The 27127-nt window shown below is 47.0% G+C and overlaps 1 protein-coding gene across 7 annotated transcripts in view; it reads right to left on the reverse strand.

The window, feature by feature from the left end:
- Positions 1-27127, reverse strand: part of PRDM16 (PR/SET domain 16) — a 455772-nt gene that overhangs the window by 11770 nt on the left and 416875 nt on the right. For 6 of the 7 annotated variants that reach the window (XM_053400643.1, XM_053400640.1, XM_053400642.1 and 3 more), the window contains 8 exons: positions 25137-25335; positions 24785-24932; positions 23676-23829; positions 20125-21529; positions 16096-16183; positions 9652-9821; positions 8947-9024; positions 43-212 (listed from right to left, as the gene is read on the reverse strand). In XM_053400643.1, coding sequence (XP_053256618.1) covers positions 43-212; positions 8947-9024; positions 9652-9821; positions 16096-16183; positions 20125-21529; positions 23676-23829; positions 24785-24932; positions 25137-25335 — 2412 coding nt within the window. The remainder of the gene's footprint in view (positions 1-42; positions 213-8946; positions 9025-9651; positions 9822-16095; positions 16184-20124; positions 21530-23675; positions 23830-24784; positions 24933-25136; positions 25336-27127) is intronic. The other variant, XM_053400641.1, reaches the window with a different exon arrangement.

The following is a 27127-nucleotide window of genomic DNA, read 5'->3' on the forward strand; positions in this document are numbered from 1 at the left end:
CTTTCACTCATACAATTCTGGGCCTGCACCATTCCCCATTACCTGGCACACTCTCGTGTTCGTGCTTTTTCAGGTGTCGGTCGAGATTGGTCTGCTGGCCAAAGCAACGATTACACAGGTGGCACTTGAATGGCTTCTCCTTGTTGTGGATGTTTCGGACGTGGCGCTGGAGGTTGGATGAAATGCTGAAGGACCGGTCGCAATATTTACATCTGGAGAGAGAAAAAAGAAAGACAATGTGGGGGAAAACCCAGTAACACGGGAATAAAAGAAGTTGTCTGCAATGGTTGGTTCTTGGGGGGCAAAAGGAAGCTTGTGCAAACAGTTCATTAGCTGTGGTTCCTGCATTGCAGGGACTTGGATTGGATAACCCTTAAGGCATGGGATGCGGGTGGCACTGTGGGTAAAACCTCAGCACCTAGGACTTGCCAATTGTCAGGTCGGCGGTTCGAATCCCCACGGCAGGGTGCGCTCCCGTTGCTCGGTCCCAGCGTCTGCCAACCTAGCAGTTCGAAAGCACCCCCGGGTGCAAGTAGATAAATAGGGACCGCTTACTAGCGGGAAGGTAAACGGCGTTTCCGTGTGCTGCGCTGGCTCGCCAGATGCAGCTTGTCACGCTGGCCACGTGACCCGGAAGTGTCCTCGGACAGCGCTGGCCCCGGCCTCTTAAGTGAGATGGGCGCACAACCCTAGAGTCGGACACGACTGGCCCGTACGGGCAGGGGTACCTTTACCTTTAAGGCATGGGTAGGCAAACTAAGGCCCGGGGGCCAGATCCGGCCCAATCGCCTTCTAAACCCAGCCTGCGGACAGTCTGGGAATCAGCATGTTTTTACATGAGTAGAACGTGTCCTTTTATTTAAAATGCATCTCTGGGTTATTTGTGGGGCATAGGAATTTGTTCATCCCCCCCCCCAAAAAAAAAATATAGTCCGGCCACCCACAAGGTCTGAGGGACAGTGGACCGGCCCCCTGCTGAAAAAGTTTGCTGACCCCTGCCTGAATGGCTCCCTTTCAACTTTACAATTCTATGACTTCCTGGGATGGTGGTGCTTAAGCGGGCCTCAAATGTGGTGGCCCTCAGACTCTGGAACACTTTCCCCTCCACAGTTCATCTGAACTCACAACTGCATACATTTTGACGTCAGTTGCGCCTTTTTGCCCAAGCTTTTGAAGGTGGACGGTATTACCCCAATTCATTTTTTTAAAGCTACACATAACCCTCCCTGGAATCTCAATGCTGGGCAATGGCTGCATAGAACTAAATAAACAAGCAATCACACTTGCTGCTAGGACCCCAGTAGGAGGCAATCTCCTTTCATTTGCTGACTGTTGCTTTTACGATTATTATATGCTGTGATATTTGTTTGTTTTGGTTGTGGAGGGCGAGAGGGGGGAGGCCTTATTGATACTACAATTATTTTACTGTCGGCCACTTTGGATTGTGTGGAAGTATAAGTAGAGAAGCTTACAAAAATAGCTCAACAAATAAAAACAAGGCCAAACCACGCAATAAAAGGGAACGATAAACTACCAACTACCTAGGTTGGCACCTGAATAATTTACTATTGTAATAATTACAAGAAGTTCCTGCAACAAAATGGAGTGCTCCTGTACAAGGTTCCATCCAACCACGCCTTGTTTTGGGATACTCCATTCCACCCTTTTCTCAGTTTTCTGGGGCTTCCTTTCCCTTCTAACACTTGGCCTTTATTGGGCTGCTTTGGGGTTTCCTCCTACTTTGGGTTTTTTCTTTCTCTCTAAAGATTTTAGTGCTTCTGCAAACTTTGAGGTTTGGCTAAACAGGGACCCAAAATCTGATTAATTGTGATGATGGTGATGACCTCCCCCTTTCTCCTAGGAGCTCAAGTTGGTGTACAGTGGTACCTCGGGTTACAGAAGCTTCAGGTTACAGACTCCGCTAACCCAGAAATAGAACCTCGGGTTAAGAACTTTGCTTCAGGATGAGAACAGAAATTGTGTGGCGGCGGAGTGGCAGCAGCGGGAGGCCCCATTAGCTAAAGTGGTGCTTCAGGTTAAGAACAGTTTCAGGTTAAGAATGGACCTCCGGAACGAATTAAGTACATAACCAGAGGTACTACTGTACATTGCTCTCCCCTCCTCAAAACAACCCTATGAAGTAGATTAGGTTTAGAGTTGGTGAGCAGCTGAAGGTCATGAGCTTCATGGTCTAGAAGGGATTTGAACACTAGTGCCGGGAAGAATTGAGTTTGTTACAGCTACTGTAGCTGCTAATATTGGAGTTGAGGCAGTTAATGATGGCAGCTGCAATAAGCAGCGGTACCAATCTTGGCCCAGGAAGGTTTGTGAGGCTGAAGTGAATTGAATTTGGTTACAGACCAGTTCCAGCCCACATACAATATCAAGGAAGTCATAAAACACGATAAGGATACATTTGAATTTCCAATTAGGTATAACAGGGACAATAAAGATATAGCAACAGTTAAAAAATATATAAATTAAAAACTTAGTCACTAACATATAACCTAAAATTATCATTTAAAACCTTAATCATTACAATAGCACAGCTTGTTCCCTAAGTTTTATGGCAATCGCACAGAATTTGGCTACCCTCAACGTGATCTCAAAGGGACGCGGGTGGCGCTGTGGGTTAGACCACAGAGCCTAGGACTTGCTGATCAGAAGGTTGGTGGTTCAAATCCCCATGACGGGGTGAGCTCCCGTTGCTCGGTCCCTGCTCCTGCCAACCTAGCAGTTCGAAAGCACGTCAAAGTGTAAGTACCACTCCGGCAGGAAGGTAAACGGCGTTTCCGTGTGCTGCTCTGGTTCGCCAGGAGCAGCTTAGTCATGCTGGCCACATGACCCGGAAGCTGTACGCTGGCTCCCTCGGCCAATAAAGCGAGATGAGTGCCGCAACCCCAGAGTCGGTCACGACTGGACCTAATGGTCAGAGGTCCCTTTACTTTAACGTGATCTCAGGATCCTTGTCCTCTACCAGGGATTTTAGACAGGTTTGTGAGGCTTGTAAAAAGCTCTGATGTGCAAGATCTCCAGATTTCCTGAAGAGGGCAGCATTGGGGCACCCAGAAACAGAATTGGGATTTCTGTGCCTGTTGAAGTCAAGCTTTGTTCCTTCCTTGGAGGCTTCCCCCTCTCCACCAACAGGACTGCTTATTAGATTTGCTAGCACTTGTATCCTTCAGCCTATTGATGCAGAGTACACAGAGTTTGTTTTCTTAAAAATAAACTTTCAAAGGAGGGGAGCAATTGTCACAATTCTACATTATGCAGACAGCATATACTTTCCAAATGCGCTACAGCTGGGGCTGAGACTAAAAATATCTCCCCTATTATTTTTGGAAACAGCGGATATACATTTATGAAACACTCTCCTTTTTGTTTTGTTTTTTGGACCCCGCATTCAGCTTGCGATTTGCTGGCTTTGAAAAACGAGCTGGACTCAAGGTGTTACATGTCACAAAACACTGTCATTAAATCCTCCATTCTGAGGGGAAGGCAGGCTTGCTGAAAAGCAGAGTCATTTCAAATATTTCTGGAGGTGGTGTTGGCAACTTTTAGGGGCATAATAGGAAATCACAATTTCAGAACAAGTCAGGTTCTGAAAACACAGTTTAACCCTGGCTTGGCCTCACTGAACCATAGTCTAAGTAAGCCACGGTTTCTGGGCTTTAGACATCATGGGAAACTGTGGTTTGTTTTAAAGTGGAAATGGAAGCTTCTGACCATGATGCTTCGCAGCCATGAGGTGCAGCAGGAGAATAAGCTTGTTAACATAGTAAGAAATCATTATTTCCTATTACACCTGAACTAGGCTACAGTGGACAGGGACTCTCAAAGCATGTGGTCTGCAACACAGGGAAAGCCGTTGCCATCGCTCTCCAACACAGGTGTGTATCCAGTCCTAACGGTAAAGATAAAGGTACCCCTGCCCGTACGGGCCAGTCGTGTCCGACTCTAGGGTTGTGCGCCCATCTCACTTAAGAGGCCGGGGGCCAGCGCTGTCCGGAGACACTTCCGGGTCACGTGGCCAGTGTGACGAAGCTGCTCTGGTGAGCCAGCACCAGCGCAGCACACGGAAACGCCGTTTACCTTCCCGCTATAAAGCGGTACCTATTTATCTACTTGCACTTAGGGGTGCTTTCGAACTGCTAGGTGGGCAGGAGCTGGGACCGAAAGATGGGAGCTTACCCCGCTGTGGGGATTCGAACCGCCGAGCATACGATCGGCAAGTCCTAGGCACTGAGGTTTTACCCACAGCGCCACCCGCGTCCCAGTCCTACTCAGAGTGAAATGCATGGACGTGGCTAACTTAGGCCAATTAATTTCAGTTGGTCTACTTTGGAGTAAGACATAGGACTTGGCCATGCAAATATAATGTTTCAAGTGCATTATACAGATGTGACACTAGATGGCGACGGTGCACTTATGGCAATTTCAATATATTTTAAAAACCGCTTTTTTTTAAAAAAAAAAGCATTTTCACAGTGTTTTTAATATGTGTCTAGATTCCACCACAGTGGCTACAAACCACATGCCCTATACCTCAAAGCTCCTAGTCAACCAATCATCCTGGTCCCATCCCTACTCTGCCATGAAGCTCAATGGGTGACCCTGAGCTAACCACTGCCTCTCATCCTAACCTGCCTCACAGGGTTGTTGTGGAGAGTAAATGAGAATGGGGAGAAGCATGTCTACCACCTTGAGTTCCTTGGAGGAAAAGCTGGGACATGAGGCTCTTAATCTTAGGGTTGTGGGTTCAAACCCCACCTTGGGCAAAAGATTGGGCTACTTGTGACCCTTATGGTCCCTTCCAATCCTAAAATTTTACAATTCTATGAAATATATTTCCACCATATCTGTTGCTGCGGTCTTTTTCCTTTCTGGGCTACCAAATTCCTAGAACCATAAGGACTTTGGGAAAGAGTTGAGTCACACCTCTGTTCCCAACAACAGGCGTGAGGAGCCTCCTTCATTCCTGGGAAGGGTTTAAAACAGAACAGAAAAAATGAAAAGATGTTCTAGCTTCTTTAAGAGACAAAAAAAGGTACGCAGGTCAGGATCCCCATGTCCGTCACCTATATTATTTGCTGGCACCGTGTGCCATTTAAAGCATATTTTCCTGTTCCTTTTGCTAAAAAAATAATAATTGATGACTTCAAAGAGCCTTGTGCAAATTAAGAAAAAGCACCCATTGCCTATCAGTTCCGGAAGTCTTTGAAAAGTTACTCTGGACAGCCCCTTGCTTGAGTGTGAGTGATGGGCACAGAAGTTAGGATACAGAGTTTAGATAATTACCTTGTTTAAAAAAATCAAAACCAGAGGAAGATGTTAAGAAGGCTGTATCTCATGGCTGAGCATATGAGGAGTGAGGGAAAACAGTTATTGGGTTGTATGAGTTCTCAGAGGGGTCACTGTGCTGCTTTTAATCACTGACCTAGACAAAGAGAGTGGCTGGCTTTGCATTCAGAGACGCAGGAGGCCTGAACTGAAACTTCACAATTTCATGAACAGTTTCGGAAAACTTTCCCATTCTTAAGTTCTTCCTGAACTGTTGGGGGAGAATTTCCAGTCCTCCCCTGGTGAGGATGTAGAGATAGGGTCTACCCCAGATTTGCCACCCATGAATTCGAGAGGCAACTGTGGACCCAGTTTCAACAGAGTTTGATATTATCTTCATCTTATTGCAGGGAGCAATGGGGCTTAGCCTCTACTTTTACTTACCTAGACCAATAGACATAGGAAAATAGGAAGCTACTGTGTATCGGTCAATCTAGCTCAGGACTGACCACTCTGACTGGCAGTGGCTTTCCACACTTTCATATGGGAGCTGAATTCTACCTGGAGAACAGATGCTCTACCACCGAGCTATGACTTCCTCCACCTCCACCAATGTATTAGCTGGGGTTTATGTTGAGTTGTAGACTCTGGAGAACACCAGCTTGCAGAATGCCGCTGTCGGGAATCTCCCTGTCTTTCTCTTTATTCACTTGCTTTAATTGTTTTTTTCTCTCTCCAGCTGATACAGAACATTGCGTGGCCATTGAGCATGCTCACACATCATTGACTTTTTGAGATTTGCTTCTTTTTCAGAGAGGGGATACTCCTGCAAACCTTGCCAGCAACATCTGGAGGGTCGTAGTTCCCCCTACCTTTGCCTATACACATTTGCCAGGGAGTACACAGCAGTGAAGTCAAAGAATTGTAGAACTGTATGATTGGAAGGGACCCCAAGGGTCATCCAGTCCAACCCCCTGCAATGCAGGAATCTCAGCTAAAGCATCCATGACAGGTGGCTATTATTATTATTGTTGTTGTTGTTGTTGTTGTTGTTGTTGTTGTTGTTGTTGTTGTTATTAATATCCCGCCCATCTGGCTGGGCCTCCCCAGCTACTCTGGGCGGCTTCCAACAGAATATTAAAAACACAATAAAACATCAAACATTAAAAACTTCCCTAAGCACGACTGCCTTCAGATGTCTTCTAAAAGTCAGACAGTTGTTTATTCCTTTGACATCTAATGGGAGGGTGTTCCACAGGGCGGGAGCCACTACCGAGAAGGCCCTCTGCCTGGTTCCCTGTAACTTCACTTTTCGCAGTGAGGGAACTGCCAGAAGGCCCTCGGTGCTGGACCTCAGTGTTTGAGCTGAACGATGGGGGTGAAGACACTCTTTTGGGTATACAGGGCTGAGGCCGTTTAGGGCTTTAAAGGTCAGCACCAACACTTTGAATTGTGCTCAGAAACGTACTGGGAGCCAATGCAGGTCTTTCAGGACCAACCTCTGCTCAAAAACCTCCAGAAACTTCGTTGAGGTTTAGATCAGAGTAGAATCATCAGAGTTGGAAGCGAACACAGGGTTCACCAACTCCCTGCAACTCAGGAGCCACAGCTGAAGAATCCATGGTAGTAGACATGCCCAGGATTGCCCTGGGAATTGGGATTGGAGCAAAGTTCATCAACTCAGCTCTGCTTTGCTTGCCCTGAAGTTCATGCTAACTCACAGTCAGGTGCTTGATTAATCTCTTCAGATTAAATAGGTCAACAAAGGAACTACGTAAGCAGCTGAAGTGTGTGGGGGGGGGAAACGGTCCAAATATATGAGCTAGAACCTAGCAATGGGCTTCTTCCTGCCCAGGCCAAGCCAGAACGCTTTCCAAGGAGCCATTTGTTTTGCTAAAATTAGAAGCCAACATTGCGAAAAAAAACAACAAAAAACCAACAGTGGCCCATGCTCTTTGCAAAACGCCACCTTCCCTCTCCGGAGTGCCATTACTATGCAGGAGTCAAACCTTGATTGCTAAAAAATAATAAAAATGCACAGACTTTCCCCAGCCCTGTTTCTGGGAGAGGACCAGACCAAATACAACTTTATTTTGCTAACTTATGCTAAGTATCAAAGTCTCCTTTTTTGGAAGAAAAATGGACTGAACAAGCTGTGAATGATCTGATGTGTGCTTTGGGCTCCGGACAAGGGAACACGGCAGCATTCATCTCCTTCAAACAGCAAAACAGCTCGACAGACAGATTGGAAGAGCGGGGAGCGGGGAAGCAACTGCAGAATGCACATGGGGGTGAGGCAGTGGCCATGGAAGCAGGTCTTGACCAGAATGAAAAATAAAACTAAAAAGCCTAGTGCAGAGCTGAAAGCTCCCATGAGGACAGGGGCAGGGCTTTGGGGTGAAAATTGGAGACCTCGCTCTGCTGATGGAGAAGGAGTCTCCCCCAAACGCAACAGGGCCAGCTGAAAACATTTTAAAGTAATTGACACATGTCAAGTATAGTCTATCCCTGACCAAGGTCCCCAGGATTTTCAGAGGCCCCATGGTGTGCCTGAAAACCAGACACTCTTTTGTGAGTCCCATACTAGGAGCATTGGGACGCGGGTGGCACTGTGGGTTAAACCACAGAGCCTAGGGCTTGCCGATCAGAACGTGGGTGATCCGAATCCCTGCAACAGGGTGAGCTCCCATTGCTCGGTCCCTGCTCCTGCCAACCTAGCAGTTCGAAAGCACGTCAAAGTGCAAGTAGATAAATACCTTCTGGCGGGAAGGTAAACGGTGTTTCCGTGCGCTGCTCTGGTTCGCCAGAAGCGGCTTAGTCATGCTGGCCACATGACCCGGAAGCTGTACACCGGCTCCCTCGGCCAATAAAGCGAGATGAGCACCGCAACCCCAGAGTCGGCCATGACTGGACCTAATGGTCAGGGGTCCCTTTACCATTACCATTTATTAATTTCTAGGGTCTCGCTCTCCCTAATCTATAACACTATAATAGAGTGGCCCTCCACAAGCTTTTTCCTTCTCCTCTACTACTTCTTTTATCCTTCCTTTGCTTCAGACCACCTATTTCCTCCTGCTAAAGCTACTTTTATGCCCACTCTCTTTCACACACACCCCCACCGGCAAATCGTCTCAATAAATGGTTGAAATCCAACCTCCGCCTCCCCCCAAAATTGGGCTGAAATTTCTCTTTACCCAGCGCCATTATAAAAAACTGCCATTATCCTAATAAGTTTAACTCAAGAGTAAACCCATTGAAATTAATGGGCCTACATCAGTCATGCCCATTAATTTCAATGGATAAAACTCTTAGAAATTATCAGGTTTGTGGAGCCCGCCCCCCCGCCCGGCAACAGCAGATATTTTGCGGTTTATCTTCTGCTCCACACCAAACTCTAAAAGGGTACCTGTGGTAGAGAGGCCCTGAACATGGAGGCTCCATTCTGAGGCATCCCTGCTAATGCTTATCTGCTGTGAGTCTGCTAGGTTCATCTACGCTGAGTCGCCATCCCATGATCCTGTGGCAGTCAGTTCCACTGATAAATCAGGCTCCTTTATATTTGCCCCAAACCTTTCTTGCTGATAGTTCTCTTCAGAAAAAAAAGTCTATATCGACTGTTTCCCGCTGTTTGTCCTGAGATTTAAAACTACGTTCGTTCTTCCTTACCTGTAAGGTTGCTCTCCTGTGTGTGTCCGCAGATGTCTGGTCAGATTTGCTGAACGCGGGAATATTTTACCACAGTACCTAGGAGGCGGGAAGACAGTGAAGTTCAGACCCTAGACTTATGGCTATCGCAGGAACAGATGCTCTACCACTGAATGACAGCCTTCCTCCATGGCCCTTTGCTATAGTGGTGTGATCCAGAGGTTACTAACTGGCATGAGGGGGTAGAGGGAATCTCAAGCAAAGAAATCAGAAAGAGGAAGAGGCTGTTTGTTTCATTTTCTTAGCTCAGGGGTCACCAAGAGGGTGTCCATGTGTGCAATGGCATCCTTGAGGCTTCCTTCTGGTGCCCATGAAGCTTCTGAGCCCCCTGACACCACCGCACCGTGCCTCCGAGTCTACAAGTTGGTGAGGCAGCTTACCTTCTTCCCCCTCAACAAGTCCATAGAGCTGAAGGAGGAAGTTGGGAAAGTGATGCTCTTTCCCACTTTCTCTTTCAACTCTATGGGCTTTTCAAGGCTCAATGCTAATGGATCGCTTGCAAAAGGGCAGCGTGTGGGGACACTCTTGCTACCTCTCCCTGGTGATCTGAAGGAGGAGAGAAGTGAACAGAGAGAGTTCTGTCCCAGATCTTGCATCCCACCTCAAGCCGAGCCTTTTCTCTTCCTTGTTCTTTGCAGCAGCTGCTCGCAGCCCTTCGCTTCTTACCTGCAGGTATAGCGTTCTTTGCCCTTGCGCAAAATGGGGTCGGACAGTGTTGGGGGCGGCGACCGGAAGTTGAAGGGATGGTGCGGGAGGGGCTGCAAGGAAGCGCCGGCGTCCGCCTTCATGGCTGCAAAGCTCTCCAGTTTCTCCGTCATGGTTTCTATTGCCGACATCTGTTCAGAGAAGGGGGAAGGTTTGTCACCCGTAGTGGCCATCACAATTTGTTTATAGATTTTGAACAAGCAGGATGGTGGCAGGATTCTAGATCCTACCAACCAGGCACGCTTATAAGCATGTATCAGATCTATCTATCTATCATCTATCTATCTATCTATCTATCATCTATCTATCTATCATCTATATCTATCTATCTATCATCTATCTATCTATCATCTATCTATCTATATCATCTATCTATCTATCTATCATCTATCATCTATCTAATCTATCATCTATTATCTATCATCTATCTATCTATCATCTATCATCTATCTATCTATCTATCTATCTATCTATCTATCTATCTATCTATCTATCTATCATCTATCTCTATCTATCTATCTATCATCTATCTATCTATCTATCTATCTATCTATCTATCTATCTATCTATCATCTATCTATCTATCATCTATCTATCTATCTATCTATCTATCTATCTATCTATCTATCATCTATCTATCTGAGGAGATTTCACCCCTCACATATCCAAGAATCTGCTGATGTTTCTCTGCTGATTCTCCAGAGAGGAGGGGGCGGTTTCTGCTCTCTACTTATTCCGCTCCAGCCTCACATCAAAGAGAGAGAGAGAGAGACTGAGTGTTAGAGAGAGATCGTGTGTATAGATAAGGTTGCTGCTAAGAGCAGCTGCAGACACTCAGTGCAGTTCAGCATTTTCATTTAGACCTCATTTAGCTCTGTATTGTGTATTATAGTTGTAGATAGAATAAAAGAAGATATTCTACAGAGCTGCTCTCCGAGTCGTTTATGCTCTGCTGTACTCTGCTATACTCTGCTGTGCGACGACTGTCTTCTTGTGGGAGTGAATCCGGTGCTCACAACTCTAAGCTGTGATTCCACAGCACTTTGACCTGTTCCTGTACAGAAGGTGGTCTCTGGAAGTGCTACCCAGGTCACCCAGCCCAGTCGGGGCTGAAGTGTGTGAGTCCAGTTGGTGGCACTGGCTCAAGGGCGATGCTGACACTATCTATCTATCTATCTATCTAATCTGTCATCTGTATCTATCAGATCTATCTATCTATCTATCTATGACAGAGATAATTCCGAGTCGGGCCTAGCCACTCCACTTCCTTGATTTTAATGAGATATTGCTCTGGAGTTCTTCTGCACATTATATGATGTAAGGTGCAAACATTTAGATCAGACCAGGCTGCAGGAGCCGGTCTGCTGCTTTATCATCACCTAGGGGTGGGTGAATGTTTCAGTTTGTCTCATTTTCCTATTACTACTACTACTATTATTAGTAGTATTTATTGAATTTATATACCACCCTATACCCGAAAGTCTCAGGGCGGTTCACAGATAAGATCAAGATAAAAAATCACAATATATATAATAAAAATAAAAACAACAACCCAGTAACACCCCCTTCTACCTTTCAGCTCTCCACATTTCCACATTAGTGTGCGATGCTGCTGCTGATGATATCCTCATGAAAATTCACCAGCATTTTAGCCATTTATCTTAATATAATGTATTTTTATTATACTAGTTTTGCCAATGGACACATTTATGTGCACATTTTCTCCTAGTACATGCATATTTTAAAACATGTTACTTGGCTGCAGAACTGCAGTGCAAAATTCAGAGAGGTGTGTTTCAGTGCACACATGCTTTCAGACTCTGCAATTTAGGTAAGTTGGCCTTTCAGTGAGAACCATCCCGTCCTTACTCCCAGCTTGTTTTTTCTTCCAAATGTTCCTCCCCCCCATGTAGAAACCTGCAATAACTAGCACACTGGAGTCTGTGCTAAACCTCTCATCCTTATAGCTGGTTAACATTGTTCTGCAGGGGAAACAGCCCAATAAAGTAAAGCGAAATGGTTGCCCTGTAAGATAAATCTTTGCTGTGTTACGCCAAGAGCTAGGCGATTAAAAACTGTCTTAATGGTATTGTTATGCGGGAAGGAAAGAGCAACGGAGGCTGAGCAGGGAGGGTGCAAGGCTCAGAATTAAGAGTCCAATGTTGTGGATGGGAGGTCACACTTTTGATGGCAGGAGAGATCTCTCAGTCACAAAACAAGGTGCTCTGTTGGGTACCTGGGAGAGCTGGCATTTGGCATGTTCCTGCTCTGTTGAAATGGGACTGGAGATAATGCCTAAGAATGCATACCACTTCTAATGACAGACGGATGTGCCAAATTCAGTTTCTCCGAAGTGTGAAGTCAGTGGCTTTACATTAAAATGTGGAACATGTACAGCCCCCCCCTGATTCCCTCCTACCTCTCTCTCTCTCTCTCTCTCTCTCTCTCTCTCTCTCTCTGTGTGTGTGTGTGTGTGTGAAAGAGAGAGAGAGAGAGAGACAGAGAGAGAGAGAGAGAATGACTAAGAAAATAGGAGAGAAGGGAAGGGGGAGAGGCAGAGACAGAGAGAATGAGTAAGAAAAAAAGGAAAGGAAGGGGAAGGGGAGAGAGAGAGAGAGAAGGAAAGAAAACAAGGGACAACATTAAGGAAGATAGATAGAGAGTGCTGTCCTGATCATTGAGGAATAAATTGCAGAAGGTTGACAACCAATCATAAACCTTAAAAAAGAAAATAAAAGGAGTCCCATAAAAGCCATTTTGTGTTATTTAATAGAACAGATCTGAGGCCTGTATGATAATAGCACAAGGGAACAGAGGGCCAGCCCCCGCTGCCAGTCATGTAACAAAACCGAGCAGGTTGCAAAACACTTGGTGGATCTCGTCGAGGGTTCTTTTCACTCAGCCCTTTACCGGAGTACCTGGTGGCGGCTTTTGTCGCTCCCCGCTCTTTTGGCACTTAATCACAGAGGGTTTGCCAGTGTGAGATGTCGTGGGCTCGTTCGACAATTCTAAAGGCAGGCCCTGGCCTCTCCGTTTGGCAGCAGCATTTGCTATTTAAGGCAGGAGCAACCGGTTCGAAATGACAAATAGAGATGAGGAAGAAAAGAAAAGCAGAGAAGAGGAAGAAGGAAAGACAGTCATCGGGGCGGGGGCGGGGGGGGCTTGCCAATGATTGTGCAGGCAGAGGTTCATTCAAAACAGATCATGCTGGAGTCATACAAAAATCAGTGCAGGGGGGGAAAGCCTTCTTTTGTTTATACCCCTTCCTGCCCCTTGCAAAACAAAAGAGAGATACATGTCATGTTTTCAGAAATTCCAGCATGGGAATCCAGCATATATTTATTTTTTTATGTTATTGTCCTTGGTTTCCAAAGGCTAGTGTTCTCCGAAATGCCAGATGTTGTACAAATCAGCATTTCGGTTTCAAAAACCCTGCCACGGCCCAGTAAAACTAAATGACAAAGCATTAGGAGTTGGCTATCAAAAAGAGCTGTCCATGGTTAGCTCACCTGTGGTCCTCCAGAGGTTGTTAGACTACAACTTCCATCGTCCCCGACATTTAGCCATGCTGGTGGGGGTGCTGATGGAAGGAGGAGTCCAACAATGTCTGCAAAGCAGCCCCATGTTGACTATCCCAAACTTATGCTGATATTTTGCTGTTGACAAATAGCACTTGCAAGGAATGCCACAGCATGGATTTCAAGGGTTTTAGACAGATAGACTTGTCCCCTTCTAGGAATGTTCCAGGAGTGGGGAACCTTGGTCCCAGGGGAAAAATGTGGCCTTCCAAAGCTCTCTCTGTGGCCCCTGCACCTCTCCTCAGGCCACACCCCTCCCTGGCCCTGATTCATACTCTCCTCAAGTGCTTTTGCCCAGCTGGAACCTGTCCAGCTCAGGCTGAAATGGTCCCTACCCCTTGAACTATGGGCACACAATTTAAGCAATTAATCTACATTGCACTGCAAATTACAGCCAGGAAATGGTGTCAGGAACAGCTGGGTCTGTGTGCAGCACCCCGATGTGGTGAAGCTTTGAGATGTGTATAGAAGCTACCCGGTGAAATAGCTTCCGCCATTGACTGTGCTCACTGAAGGTGTATATTGGACCTTCCTGGACAAGAAGTAGTTTAAGAGGACTTCCTGTTCTTGTTGATCCTTGATGGAACAACACTCTTCCTGAACTCTGCTGTGTCCCTGTGTCTGGTTATGCTTTAGTCTCGACTTGGTTTGCTCTTTGCTCTTGCCTCCTTGGTTTGTTTTTTTTACTTGCTTTATGGTCCTGACAACTAGCCGCTCTTCTGGCTCTCAGCTCCCACTACTCTGCTTCTCACAGTTAGGGCAAGTCTGTCCATTTTTGTTTCTCTCAATTTCTAATTTGTTCCAACTTTAAGTTCAGTACTCCACATTTCCACACCAGTTTGTGTGATTATTATTATTATTATTATTATTATTATTATTATTATTATTATTATTAGGCCTTCGTGAAAATTCACCAGCAAATTTATTGCAATGTTTATGTACAATTTTGCACATTTTTGCAAAGCAATTTCTCCTAATACAAGGCACTCTTAATGTTATAATCACAGATATCTGCCTCTTTATGGACACTTTGTCCCAGTATATGACTTACTTGGCTCGGGAACTACACTGCAAAATTCGGAGGAGTGCCAATTTCAATGAATGGCTTTGTTTCATTTCATGTATTGTTTCAGAAAGTGTGAATTAGGTGGGTTCACCTTTATATGCAAGCTAAATCAAGTTTCTTCCCCATCCAGGCCCACAACCTAGCCCCACCATTCCAGAGGTTCACAGCATCACTCAGTCAAGAAGCTTGTTGAATGACCATGAGGTACACACTATATTTTAGCTTACAATACTTCACAGGGCTGTTGTGAGAATCGAATGGGTGGGTGAGTGTGAATGAGGGATTCATACATGCTGCCCTGGGCTATTTGGAGGAAAGGTGGTTTGGGAAAAAATAAAGAACTTGTTGATAATTGTGATGGTGAGAACGGCCACCATCATTGTATATATTCTGTTGACAGATACTAACTTGACAGACAACCAATGTGACAGATGTTTTCCACAGTCCAAATTTTATGAGATTGACTCTTAGACCCTTCTGTGCCCCCAGCACACAGTCTTTCTCGGAGCGCATAGCTTTCTCACCAGACTTTCTGGGACAGCTATCAGATCATTTCTCTCCTGCTATTCTAACCCACACAAACACAGGATGTCCCTGGCCAGCCTGTCACCATTGTAGGACCTCCTCAAATGGAAAATCGGGGGAAGTTATTAACCAAACTCTCAGGCTGAGACAAAACAATGAAGGAACTAAGTTTAGCTGTGAAAGCAAAACCATATCGGGCGGGAAAAGCTCCAGCCGCAAAACAATGGTTGTTGAGTACCCTGTAAATGAAACCACAGGGTAGACTCTTACTGTTTCCAACAGAAGGGAAACTGAGATGTGACACTGATGGCTTGTGCTTTATCGCTAGCCCCTCTGCTTAAGGGATAGCAAAGGTGCTTAAAGCTGAGAGTGAAGTAAGGGGCCCCTAATATGGTGGGACCCCTGTGCAGGGGCCTTATAGATCTTTTAGCAAAGTCATGGAAACACACAAGACCCTGCAGAAGCACAAGACCCTGCCAATCTGCTCTTGATAGCACTAGGCCAATGGTCTCATTCAATGAAATGTCATTTTTGTGTGCTCAGTTATGAGGGGCCCTAGAATAATAGAATCATAGAATTGTAGAGTTGGAAGGCACCATGAAGGTCATCAAGTCCAACCCCTTGCAATGGAGGAATTCCCCCCCCCAGTGTTGGGCTTGAATCCACGACCTTGAAATCAACAGTCTCATGAGAACTTGCAAAGTATTTCAGAGCTTTGGGTGCTCTGAAAAGCCCTGGTGTTCAAATAAGGCTAATAATAATAATGTTGCTGCTGATGTTGCTGACGTCAGGCTAGAAACAAGTACCTGGCTGGGGTAGAAAATTTATCTCTGGTGTGCTAGGTTTGTACCTGGGGGGGGGGGACACACACGCACCAATAAAATTTATTTAAAAAATAAAAAATAAAATTTATTTTATCTCCACAAATGAACTTTTTTTTTTTTTGCAATGCCTTTTTGGGGCCGATTTTCTGAGTTGGAAACTACTGCAAAATCCAGGGAATTGCAAAATGATGAGCTGTAGTCTCTGCCAGTCCTACTAAGAGTAGAAGTTAAGGAACGTGATTAACTTAGGCCCAATCATTTCAATGGGTCAACTCAAAGTAGGTCTTAGCTGGATACAGTCTGCTGCTCTGATCCACACATCTGTCCGGGAGGTTCCAGACAAAGTCGGTTCTCATCAAACTGCATCAAAGTCAAATACAACATTTTTTTTTTAAAAAAAAATTGGTCTTACCTGAGGATGAAAAAGCAGCGGGGATGGTCTCAGATACTTCTCCTTCAATGCGCCCACTGAATCTACCACCTTCCGCTTCTCCACCCTGCTGGACAGCAATACAGAGGGTTACATACCTCACAGGGCCTCCAGGGAAAACCAGAAGAATCATAGAATTGTAGAGTTGGAAGAGACCACGAGGACCATCTAGTCCAACCCTCTGCAATGCAGGAATTTTTTGCCCAACATGGGACTCGAACTCACAAACCTGGGATTAAGAGTCCTATGCTCTAACAACTGAACTAAGAATATATGTATATATAATCTACCCTTCCTGGTTTCTGCCAAGGGATGCCTTACTGTTGTGCCAGGATGATAACAATGGGCTGAAACAAACATTAATCCAACTCAGAGCAGGCCCATTCATGGTTTAAGAGCATGAGTGAAGGACCTCCAACCCAGGGGCCAAATGTGCCCCCCCAGGGCTCTCTATCTGGCCCTCACAACTTTCCCAAGGCCACACCTCTCACTCCTGCCAAAGTGTTTCCACCTTGCTGGAATGTGTCCTTGAGCAGCAATAATATGTTATGGGTCCAACTTGCATTTCTCTATTTTCTGAGCTTGCCAGACTGCTAACTCATGGCATCCTCAGTTGGATTTACAACCTTTGACTTGTTTCTAACTTTGAAATCTCCCCCCCCCCCAAAGAACCCGCTACTAATCCTTCACATCTCCCAGGAACTCACTGAGCATGTCTCTCCCCCCCCCCGATCCATCTCATTCATCTGTCTTCTGCTCCTGTGCCGTTTCCTGCCTTTCTGTTTTGACTGGCAAAGCTTCCTCCAACCTCTGTTATTTTGGCACGTTTTCCAGCCCTTACGCAGAGGTGCTGGAATCCCACTGGAATAACTTCCATCTCTACTGTTACCGTCGCTATTTCCCAAGGAACAAAGCCGAAAATGGTCAGGGCCATTTTTCATACCTGGAATGGCATTCCTAGACGAGCATGATTGGGAGAGGCAACATAAAGCTTTGAGCAAAGTCCTTAGGATCTCATGAGTGAGAACAAGGAAGCCCTCCTCATGGAGTACCAATCTGAAAAGGGATCTTGAGAAAACTTGAGTTCCTCTTCCTTACCCACCCCCTCCCGGTTTCTCAACATGCCCGGCCAGCATCACCTTGGCTGACAGTTCCTTGGCATCTTCCCATATGGACTTCATGGTTTCCCAAACTTCTCCACCGTGCATAATTTGCAGATCACGGTTTCTGGTTTCCTAATTTTGGACCCACTTGTCCTATACAAGCCTATATACTTAAGCCCGACACAATTCCCTCAAACAGTTGGATGGCGTCTTGTACACCTCTTTCTGGCAACTCCTGCTGCCAAGCTGATGCCAAAGGTACTGCTCTGCTTTCCTTTGGACCACATCAGCGAGCCCAAGAGTGGAAGTTTGTCATCTGGGCAGCCCAGGACCCCCATTCTCACTGCCCAGGCTTGTGCCCCAGGGAGATCACTTTGGTGCTGCTAACACAGTGGTTTGACTTCACCCCTGGAGGAGCACAACCATTGTCTCTCAAGACAGATGAATGCCAACAACAATACTTAAGAACAACAACAACAAAAAGGTAAGAAGAGCTTATCTAGGCCAGTGTCCTATACAGCTGTACCTTGGTTTTCGAACAGTTTAGTTCACGAACAACTCAGAACTCAAATGTCGCAAACCTGGAAATAGCTGTTCTGGTTTGCGAACTTTGTCTTGGAAGCTGAACATCCAGTGCGGCTTCCACAGTTTCTGATTGACTGCAGGACGCTCCTGCAACCAATAGGAAGCCACGCCTTGGTTTTTGAATGCTTCGGAAGTCGAACAGACTTCCGGAACGCATTCTGTTCGAAAACCAAGGTACGACTGTATCAGACCAAGAACGATCAGGAGTGCATGTGCTGTATGTTTGATTGGAACAGATCCATTTAAATGGGTGGACCTAAGTTAGTCGTGCTCATTAATTTGCTACAATAGAAGTTAAGGTAGCCTATGAGTTACAGATACACCTATTACATAGGCAAAAAAGCTTTAAGATGATAACTTGATGAAAACAATCTCCTAGCCCAACAGTCAGCTTGTTTTCAAATGACTCTATCCTAGCCAACTCCTAGGGTCTTCGCGCCCCCCCATAAAATGTTTGAGGGGGCCAGGGCCCCCCAAAGTTAATGGGCATTACTATTCAAATAGTGTGTGTGCACCATGTCATGTGACCGATTATGCGGGGCGGGGCTTACCTGCCCCGCTCCAAATATTTTATTCAAGTTGGCACCCCTTACTCTATCTTCTGGTGGTGGGGATGGCCAGTGTTGGCAGAAGACTAAAATGTCTTCTTTTTTCAATTTGGAAAGAAATGTTTGCTGCAGCACATCATAAAAAAAGCAATGACACTTTCAGAGTCGTGCTCAAGTTGGTGTTCTGTTTTGTTTACCTGCCACAGAAGAAACCCTATTCATCAGAGCATGTCTGGCCACAGATACTGGCTTTGGAAAATATTTGCTTCATGTAACTGCACATTTTATTTCATTTTAATTGATCCACGTGTATTCTGTTTGTCAATGGCATTGGATATGGAGGTGAATTTATTGGCCACTGGGCTGAGGAACTGAGTTGTTGTTTTTAACTAAAGTTATCGCTTCAATGTTAAGGACCTAGCGCCGTTCATTTCAATGAATAAAATGGAAATTAATGGGCCTAGTTCAGTCATGTCCATTAATTAAAGTGGATCTACTCTGCAAAGAGTTTCATTGGATACAACGTGATATATCTGCTCCACTTCCCAGTGGGGAGGAGTTGCGGTGGACTGCATGGCCACCCACTCCCCACCGGGAGTGGGGGACCTTGTCCCCCGTTGCCTGGGGGATCCCGGCCACGTCAGAGCCCGGCCAGCCAACCCGCTGGCCGGGGGGGGCGTGGCCAGTTATGGCAGTTAGGCATTGTTTGACCTAGTGTGGGGGAGGGGAGGTGTGGCCATCACCTGCCCCTCCATGCTTAAGGGTATTCCGTTAAAGGAATCCGGGGGTGTTGTTCTAGTCTGAAGCCCGGCTGGGGGGCTAAGGCCTTGACACGACCCCGACGGGAACACCAGGGGGAGCTTGAGTTGGTCCGCATCGACAGGGCTCCCCCTACCGGTGGCTTACCCTTACTGGGGACTTCCTGCACAATGGGCAGGAGTCAGATATAGTCAGGTCCAGTCAATGCCTAAGCCAATACCACTCACATTCTGTAATTTCAATAAAATTGTGGCCAAAATTTGCCCAATAACATAAACCTAATATCCGTGTCCTTGTGTGAGTTATTTCCAACGAGGGGGTGGCTGCGGGGTCTCGACATGCAAATAACATAACCATGTTGCAGCCACAGCTAATGGTCAACTTTTGTCAGGATGCTGTCAGCGGCTCCCGGCTGGTTGCCCAGGAAAGTATAAAGTTTCTTACCATCCTTTTTTATTTTAATCTTTACAGAGAGAGTCTATAGAACCCAGCCTCTTGGAAAATGGTGTTGTCCCAAGTGAATCTCCACCCCCCCCATCTCTCCCCCATCCTTGTCATTCTCATTGCCTCCTCTACCAGTGCTGCTACGGGCCCTTTGTTTTTGAGCTCTTTGCTCCCCTACTTTCAAGGCTCTCCGGGTTCTGGGAGATGGAGGCTCTGAAATGCTTTCTAATGACAACGTGCCAGCTGGTTTTGCTCTAGCTCTCCCATGATTTCCCAATTTCCCCCCTCTTCTGCCTCTGAGCTCTGACCTCCCTCAAACCCCTGTAGCAAATCTGCTGTCTTCCTCTTCCTTAAGTTAGGATGGGGAGGTGGTCTCCACCATTCCTCCTCTGCTCAGTCCCTGAGAACTTTGCTGGCAAGTAGACCAGACCCGAGTGATTGCTTCACACACCAGGGTTGGAGTCACTCAGTAGCGGTGGCAACCCCAACCACTGCTTGCCACCACTGTTGTCGCTGGGGCTCAGTTGGCCTCAGTTGCAAACACGTGCGATTAAGGCAGGCTATGTTAATACCTGTATATGGGGTCCATGAAAAAAGGAGACGGCTTGGCGTAATGCAGTGATGGCTGTGGCGGCATCTGAGCCTGAGAGATCTTGGGTAATACTTCACTGGCCAACAACTTTCTTTCTCCGTACACGTGGTTCCTCCGGGAGTCCCGGCTCCCATTCTGACTGGCCCGGATACGGTTGCCGATGCTGAGATCCAGCGGCTGCTCCTCCCCGGACGGGTGAGCGGGCGGGACTTTGGGGGGCGGCAAGGCTGGCTTGATTTCTTTTGGCTTTGTGGTAAGGTCGAAGGGCGACTCAGAGCTGGTGCTGCCCAGTTTGTGAAGGTCCCTGGGCGACTTTGGTTCTGCCTTGACCAGCAAGCTGTGGTTGAGGGTGCGGTCCGTAAAAGGGTACAGCGAATGGGGGAAGTTGGGGAGGAACTGGAAGGGGAACATGGAATGGTACGGGAGGGAGCCCATCTTCTTCTCCTGCATCCCCATGAAGCCGGGCCCAAAGTACTTCTCCGCGATGGAGGCGATGGCCTTGATGGAGTCATTGGCTGCTCCTGCCATGGGGAGGAGCTGCTCTTCGGGGGGAGGGAAGAAGGAATGCTGCGAGTAGAAGAGGGGGAGGTCACTCATGTTGTTAGCGGAACTGGTGGGCACTGCGCCGCTGCCGAAATCCGGCTTGCTCTCGGACGGCTTGCTCTTCTCCTTCATTTTGTCCCGGTCGCTCTCCGCGTCGCTCTCCAGGTCAGACCCTGTCCCGGTGGTGGTATCCAGGTCCGTTCCTGTGGTGGTGTTGACATCCTCGAAGTCGCTTGCGTCTGACATGTCGCTGGTCCTGGCCTTGAGCTTCTCCAGGTAGGAGTTCCCCAGGTTGCTGCTGTTGTAACGCTCCTCCCCGGAGGCGGGGTGGCCACTGTTGCTTACGGCTGAGATCAGAGGGAGGGCTGGGTTGCCCAGGGGGCTGGGAAGTTTGGCATCTTGAGTGTGGTTGAGGGGGCTTTTCAGCAGCGGCGTCGGAGGTAATAAAGGGGGCCTGGGGTACAGCGAAGGAGGGAAGATGCCCGGGAACCCAGGGGCGAGGGATGGGAACGCTGGGGGAGCGGGGGAGAAGGGGAGCCCTCCAGGGTGCTGCCGGGATGGGAAGTAATCGCTGAACCCCAGGCTGGCATGGTTAAGGGCAGGAGATGGCTTGGATTTGTCCATCATTGAGCTGGGAGTGAGAGGCAAGCCTGGCCCAAATATCCCCCCGGGGTTGTAATGGTTCTTCCCCTCGCAGAAGCGACGGTGCTTGTTGAGTGAGGAGGTGGTGCTGAACATCTGGCCGCAGTCCTTGCACTTGATCTGGGTCCGGCAGTCGGCATGCATGCGCTTGTGGCGGCACAGGTTGGAGAACTGCGTGTAGGACTTGTGGCAGACCTCACCTAAAGCATCAACAGAAACCAAAATACCAAAACCCAATATGAAATTAATATGAAAGAACTGGTTGGAAATCAGGTGGTGTTTCATAATAAAGTAATGAACAGAACTTAGTTGGATGAGTGATTGAGTGATATTTGTAAAGAAAAAGATCAAAGGAACGTATATAAAGCAGAAAGAAATGATATTATACAATGTAAACCTGTGTAAAAAAGAATGTTATATCAAACAGTATAATGAGAAGGATTGTGCGGATGAGTACTTTTACTATGTAAATAACTTTGTTTCTTTTTTTAAGAATTGATTTCTTTGTTTCTTATCTTTGTCACTTCTTTATTTCTTTATAAATATTCTATTTTATATAATTTTCTTTTTTCTTTTACTTGTTAAAGAGATAGTACATAATGTTTGTATAGACATGTGAATCTTTTAATCAATAAAGAATTGATAGTTTTTAAAAAACTATCAACCTGAAATCATGATTGTTTGTTGTTATTTTTTACTGGTTTTGGGTGCCACCCTGTTGAAGCGGAGCATGGGGGGGAGGGAGGAGTAACATCATTTTACATATAAATTTCAAACATAACCCCTTAGCCCATGTAGCCCAGTGCTGCCTTGCCCTGGTGAGCCAGCAACTTCCCCACTTCCCAGCAGCAAAGGATTTCGCAGCAAGCAAATTTGCAGAAATGCTGCATCCTAGAATTGTAGAGTTGGATGGGACCCTAAGTGTCATCTAGTCCAACCTCCTGCAATGCAGGAATCTCAACATGGGGTTCCCCATCCAATTTGAAACCACACCGGACCCTGCTTAGCTTTGCAAATGTGCTAGCAGTTTGATTGCTGCCCCTCATGTAGTACTTTGGCTTACCAAGCCTATTACCTCACTGGAAACATTGGCTGAGACAATTCCTTGTGTAGAAGATGACGGTCACATCCACACCATATGTTTAAAATGCATCCACTGCACATTTAAAAAGCATGGGGCTTGTCCCAGAGAACCCTGGGGGCTGTAGTTTACCCATCACAGAGCTACAATACCCAGCACAGTTAACAAACTACTCAGCCCTGAATACCTGAAGGAGCGTCTCCACCCCCATCGTCCAGCCTGGACATTGAAGTCCAGCTCTGAGGGCCTTCTGGCACAATAAAGTTACAGGGAACCAGGCAGAGGTCCTATATAACACTGGTCCTAAAGGATCTTCACTGGCTCCCAGTATGTTTCCGAGCACAATTCAAAGTGTTGGTGCTGACCTTTAAAACCCTAAATGACCTGAAGAAGTGTCTCCACCCCCATCGCTCTGATACTGAGGTTCTCCTCCGAGGGCCTTCTGGTGGTTCCCTCACTGTGAGAAGCAAAATTACAGGGAACCAGCAGAAGGCCTTCTTGGTAGTGGCACCCTCCCTGTGCAACACCTTCCCATCAGATGTCAAGGAGATGGAGAACTACACAACTTTTAGAAGTCATCTGAAGGCAGCCCTGTATAGGGAAGTTTTTAACGTTTAACGTTTTATTATGTTTTTATGTGTGTTGGAAGCTGCCCAGAGTTGGTTATTTCTGCCCAAGAAAGGGGGCAGGGATGAAGTGGGGAAGGGCTCTTTGCACAGACACAGGAAGAGCCTTGTGGATCAGACCAAAAGGTCCCCATAGCCTGCAACATCTGCATTACATGCAGAAGGTCCCAGGTTCAAAGACCGGCATCTCCAGGTAGGGCTGGGAGAGACTCCCCCTGATTGACAGCCTGGAGAGTCCCTGCCAGTCATTGGAGGCAATTCTGAGCTGGAGAGATCAATGGTCTGACTCTGTATAAGGCAGTTCCCTATGTTCCTAGGATTCGGGGGCGGGATGGCGTGTGGGTGTGCGCTTGCTGCAACGTAACATGCAGGCAAAATTGGCCCGACTGACTGCGGAGTTCAGCTTTTAACCTGTCAAAAACAAAAAAAACCCTGCCTCAAATGTTTACTGAAAAAACAGGAGCCGTGCGTGAAGTGGGGGGTGGGAATTGCGGCAGAATTTAATCTGGTGCTCTGACCTATAAAATTACAGCGGCTGCTGCTGGCAGAGGCCGGAGGGGGTGGTGGTGGAGGCTACAGCTCAGGATATGTGCAATTATAGTGGCTGGCCCGCTCTCGGAGGCAGCCATGACAACTTACATATGAAAGGTTTGACAGTGCTGTGAATGTGCTTGTGCTGCTTTAAGCCGGAAGAAGTGGCAAAGGTTTTCCCACAGTCAGGGCAAGCGTGCGCCCGTGCGCCGACGTGCTGAGAACGGATGTGCCTCTGGAGGTTGCTGGGGTCAGTAAACACCTGGAAATAGGGAGTGCAGAAAGAGATAGAGAACTTTTTTGAGGAACAAAGCCACATAAATTCATCTCACTGTGAAGTTCTGTTTACTGGAGACTTATTTATTTCATTTCATTTATATCCCACCTTCCCCCTCCCTCCAAGGAGCCTAGGGCAACATATGTGGTACTGCCCCACCTCCTTTAATTCCCACAACAGCCCTGTGAGGTAGGGTTTGTTTCTGAGATTAAAGTGTCTTTTTCGCTTTTTTGCAGAATTGTTGCCAAGAGCAAGTCAGCAATAAATCATATGGAGTAAGTGAAGTTAACGCTTTATTAGAAGTATAAGGTCAGCTCAAGAGCACCAGGCCTAATGACACATCAACTCTTCTCATTAGGTCTTGCGCCTAAGAGGCAGTTGTGGGGACTGAAGGTCCCCGCCTTCCCAGCAAGTCTCCTCCTCTCCTAGGTCCTTCCCAAGCAATCTGAGACAATGCCTGCATGCCTGTCTCTGTTCCTCCCTCTTCATGCCTCTCCTAGTACTGCAACTCCAGTGGTGAGGAGAGCCTGTTGTAGCAGGAGGGAGAGAAACCCTGGCTTCTTCACCAGCCTGACTCATCTCTGCCTCTTGGCCTCCCTCCTCTCTGCCTTCTGCACTTCTCTCTACCACAGACTCTCCCAGCTCACTAAGCCGTTGCCTCCTTAGCTGCCAACCCCTCCACTTACTCCCAGTCTTCTTCCTCTGACCACTCATCTTCATCCCACCACCTCTTTCAGGGCTCTGAGCCTTCTTCCCTTGGGAGTTCCCCAGTGCCTCCCACCATTCCTCTGTGTCCAGCCAATCCATAGCATTTGTTTTATTTCAAAATAGTCTTCCTCTGTCCCTTTATTTCCCCATCTTCAAAGGAAGGTAGGGTTGATCCTCTTGAGTGGTTGGGACCACAACCAGAGTCAATCAATGGCGCCCATCACAGCCATACCTTTACACAGTTTTCACATTCAAATCGCTTGCCGCTATCGTGCGACATCTGGTGACGAATCAGGTTTGATTTCCAGTTGAAGGCCTTCGGACACTGGTCACATTTGTACTCCCGTTCCTCAGTGTGGATGATCATGTGCTGTTCCAAGCTGAAAGAGAGAAATGGGCGGACATGTTGCACAGATACTACAGGTCTTCCCATCGCTACTAACTCTAGCAAGCCTAATTTTGAAAGAGGTCTAACAGGGTAAGAGGGCTACAGAGTAAACCTGGTGCCCCCCAGGTGTCCTGGACCAACTCCAACCAGCCCCAGCCAGGATGCTCAGCATCTCACCGGTTCCCAGGTGCATTACCTGTATTTGTTTGGGAACATCCTCTCACAATCCTTGCACTCGTGGACCTGCCCATCGGAAGCCCCTTCCTGCTTGATCTCCTCGCTGAGGGTCTCATAGAGGGAGCTGACGGCATTGCAAGAGTATTTCTTGTGCCGCCTCATGTCCATCTTTGACTGGAAGAGTTCATCGCAGTCCTCGCAGCGGTACGTGTGCACTTCTAAGGAAGGAAGGAAGAAAAAGAGTTTGGATCTGATATCCCGCTTTATCACTACCCGAAGGAGTCTCAAAGCAGCTAACATTCTCCTTTCCCTCACAATAAACACTCTGTGAGGTGAGTGGGCCTGAGAGACTTCAAAGAAGTGTGACTAGCCCAAGGTTACCCAGTTCACCAGATTACAAGTCTACCGCTCTTAACCACTACACCACACTGGCTGGAGCGGAGAACAGGACAACATCAGAAGAGCCCTGCTGGATCAGGGCTGTTCAGCCCAGCATCTTGTTTTCCCAATGGCCAACCAGATGCTGAAGGAGACAGGGCTGGGGTCACCAACCTACATGGATTAAAACTCACAGAGCAGAGGGCTGGCTACTAGCTGTGATGACTATGCTCTGCCCCCACATTTGGAGACAGCAATGGTTCTGAACCCTGATTGCTGGAAACCACAGGAAGGGAGATCACTCTTGTGCTTGAATCCTGATTGCTGGCTTCCCAACAAGCATCTGGTTGGTCCCTGTGAGAACAGGATGCTGGACTAGATGGGACATTGGCCTCATCCAGCAAGGCTCTTCTTGTGTAAAATGCTGATTAATTTTCATGAGGACTTCCCCGCCTCCTGCATTGCCAACTGATGTGGAAATGTGGAGAACGGAACTTGAGGCTGGAAGAATGAGAACCCAAAAAGGAACGGATTTGCCTTGAGGCCTCCCCAAGCCATCTGGTTGGTCTCTGGGGAAACAGGACGCTGGACAAGAGGGGCCATTTGTCTGATCCAGCAGGCTCTTCTTATGGTTCTTCCTGTATCATAGAAGCAAGGAACCTTTTTATGTCATGCAAGTGGGACCAGAGCCAAAACGATATGCAAACAATATGCAATTGATTACACACACCCCTTTTTTATTTGTGTTGAAATGAATGGGGTGGAATGATGGAAAGACAATGCATCTTGCATTATTTACGCAATCAATTGCGTAATTTGTTCTGCAGATTATCCAGGCTGCACAATTCTGTCGCAATGGCCAGTGAGAGAAGTAACGACGGTCTTGGCAGAAGGCAAACTGCAGCAGGATGGAGACAGCGCTGCATGGGAATGCAGAATGGAAAACCTTCTTACCTCCCTAGCCCAGAGAGTTTAATCTGAAGGCAGACTTAAAGTGGGGGTGAGGCGGAGGGTGAACGAAAAGGCAGACATTGTCAGCAGCACTGACAAAATGCAGAGAGATGCTGAACTAACCATTCACCAAGACCAAGATTAATTATGTCTTTCCAATGAGGAAAAACCAGCCTTTTAGGTTTTCCAGGGATTCAAATATACATGTAAAGGAGGGAAATAAAAAATAAAACTCTGTCCTCTGTTTAAATACGAAGGCTATTGCTAACCAGCCGCCACATGAGCAACTGAAGCCAAAGGGAATTCCGAGGCACAGCTCTCTCCGCGCAGTCAAGGGGAAGAAGCCAAATTCTTTGTTTTAAAGAAAAGTCACGGGGGGAGGAGGGAGAGAGAGAAACCTTCTAACGCACATAATAAATTATTGTAGTCAAGGTCAAACAAATTAAAAGGAGGGCAGCTATTATTAAGTTTACAAGACAGCATCCTGACCAGAGTGCCAAACCAAACAATCGGCTTAGCGCTGTAAATTTTCCAGCAGAGCGGTTTCTGGGAGGAGAGTCGGGACAGAGCAGGATTTCTTCCTCCTCGCTTGAAACAGAAGCTTTGGTAAATTTCTTCTTCTTTCTTCCTGCTTTTGCTTTACGGTTTCCCACCTTCCTCAGCACTGAAATCCTCCGTTTC

This window comes from Podarcis raffonei, chromosome 8 (genome assembly GCF_027172205.1).
Source record: "Podarcis raffonei isolate rPodRaf1 chromosome 8, rPodRaf1.pri, whole genome shotgun sequence".
NCBI lineage: Eukaryota > Metazoa > Chordata > Lepidosauria > Squamata > Lacertidae > Podarcis > Podarcis raffonei.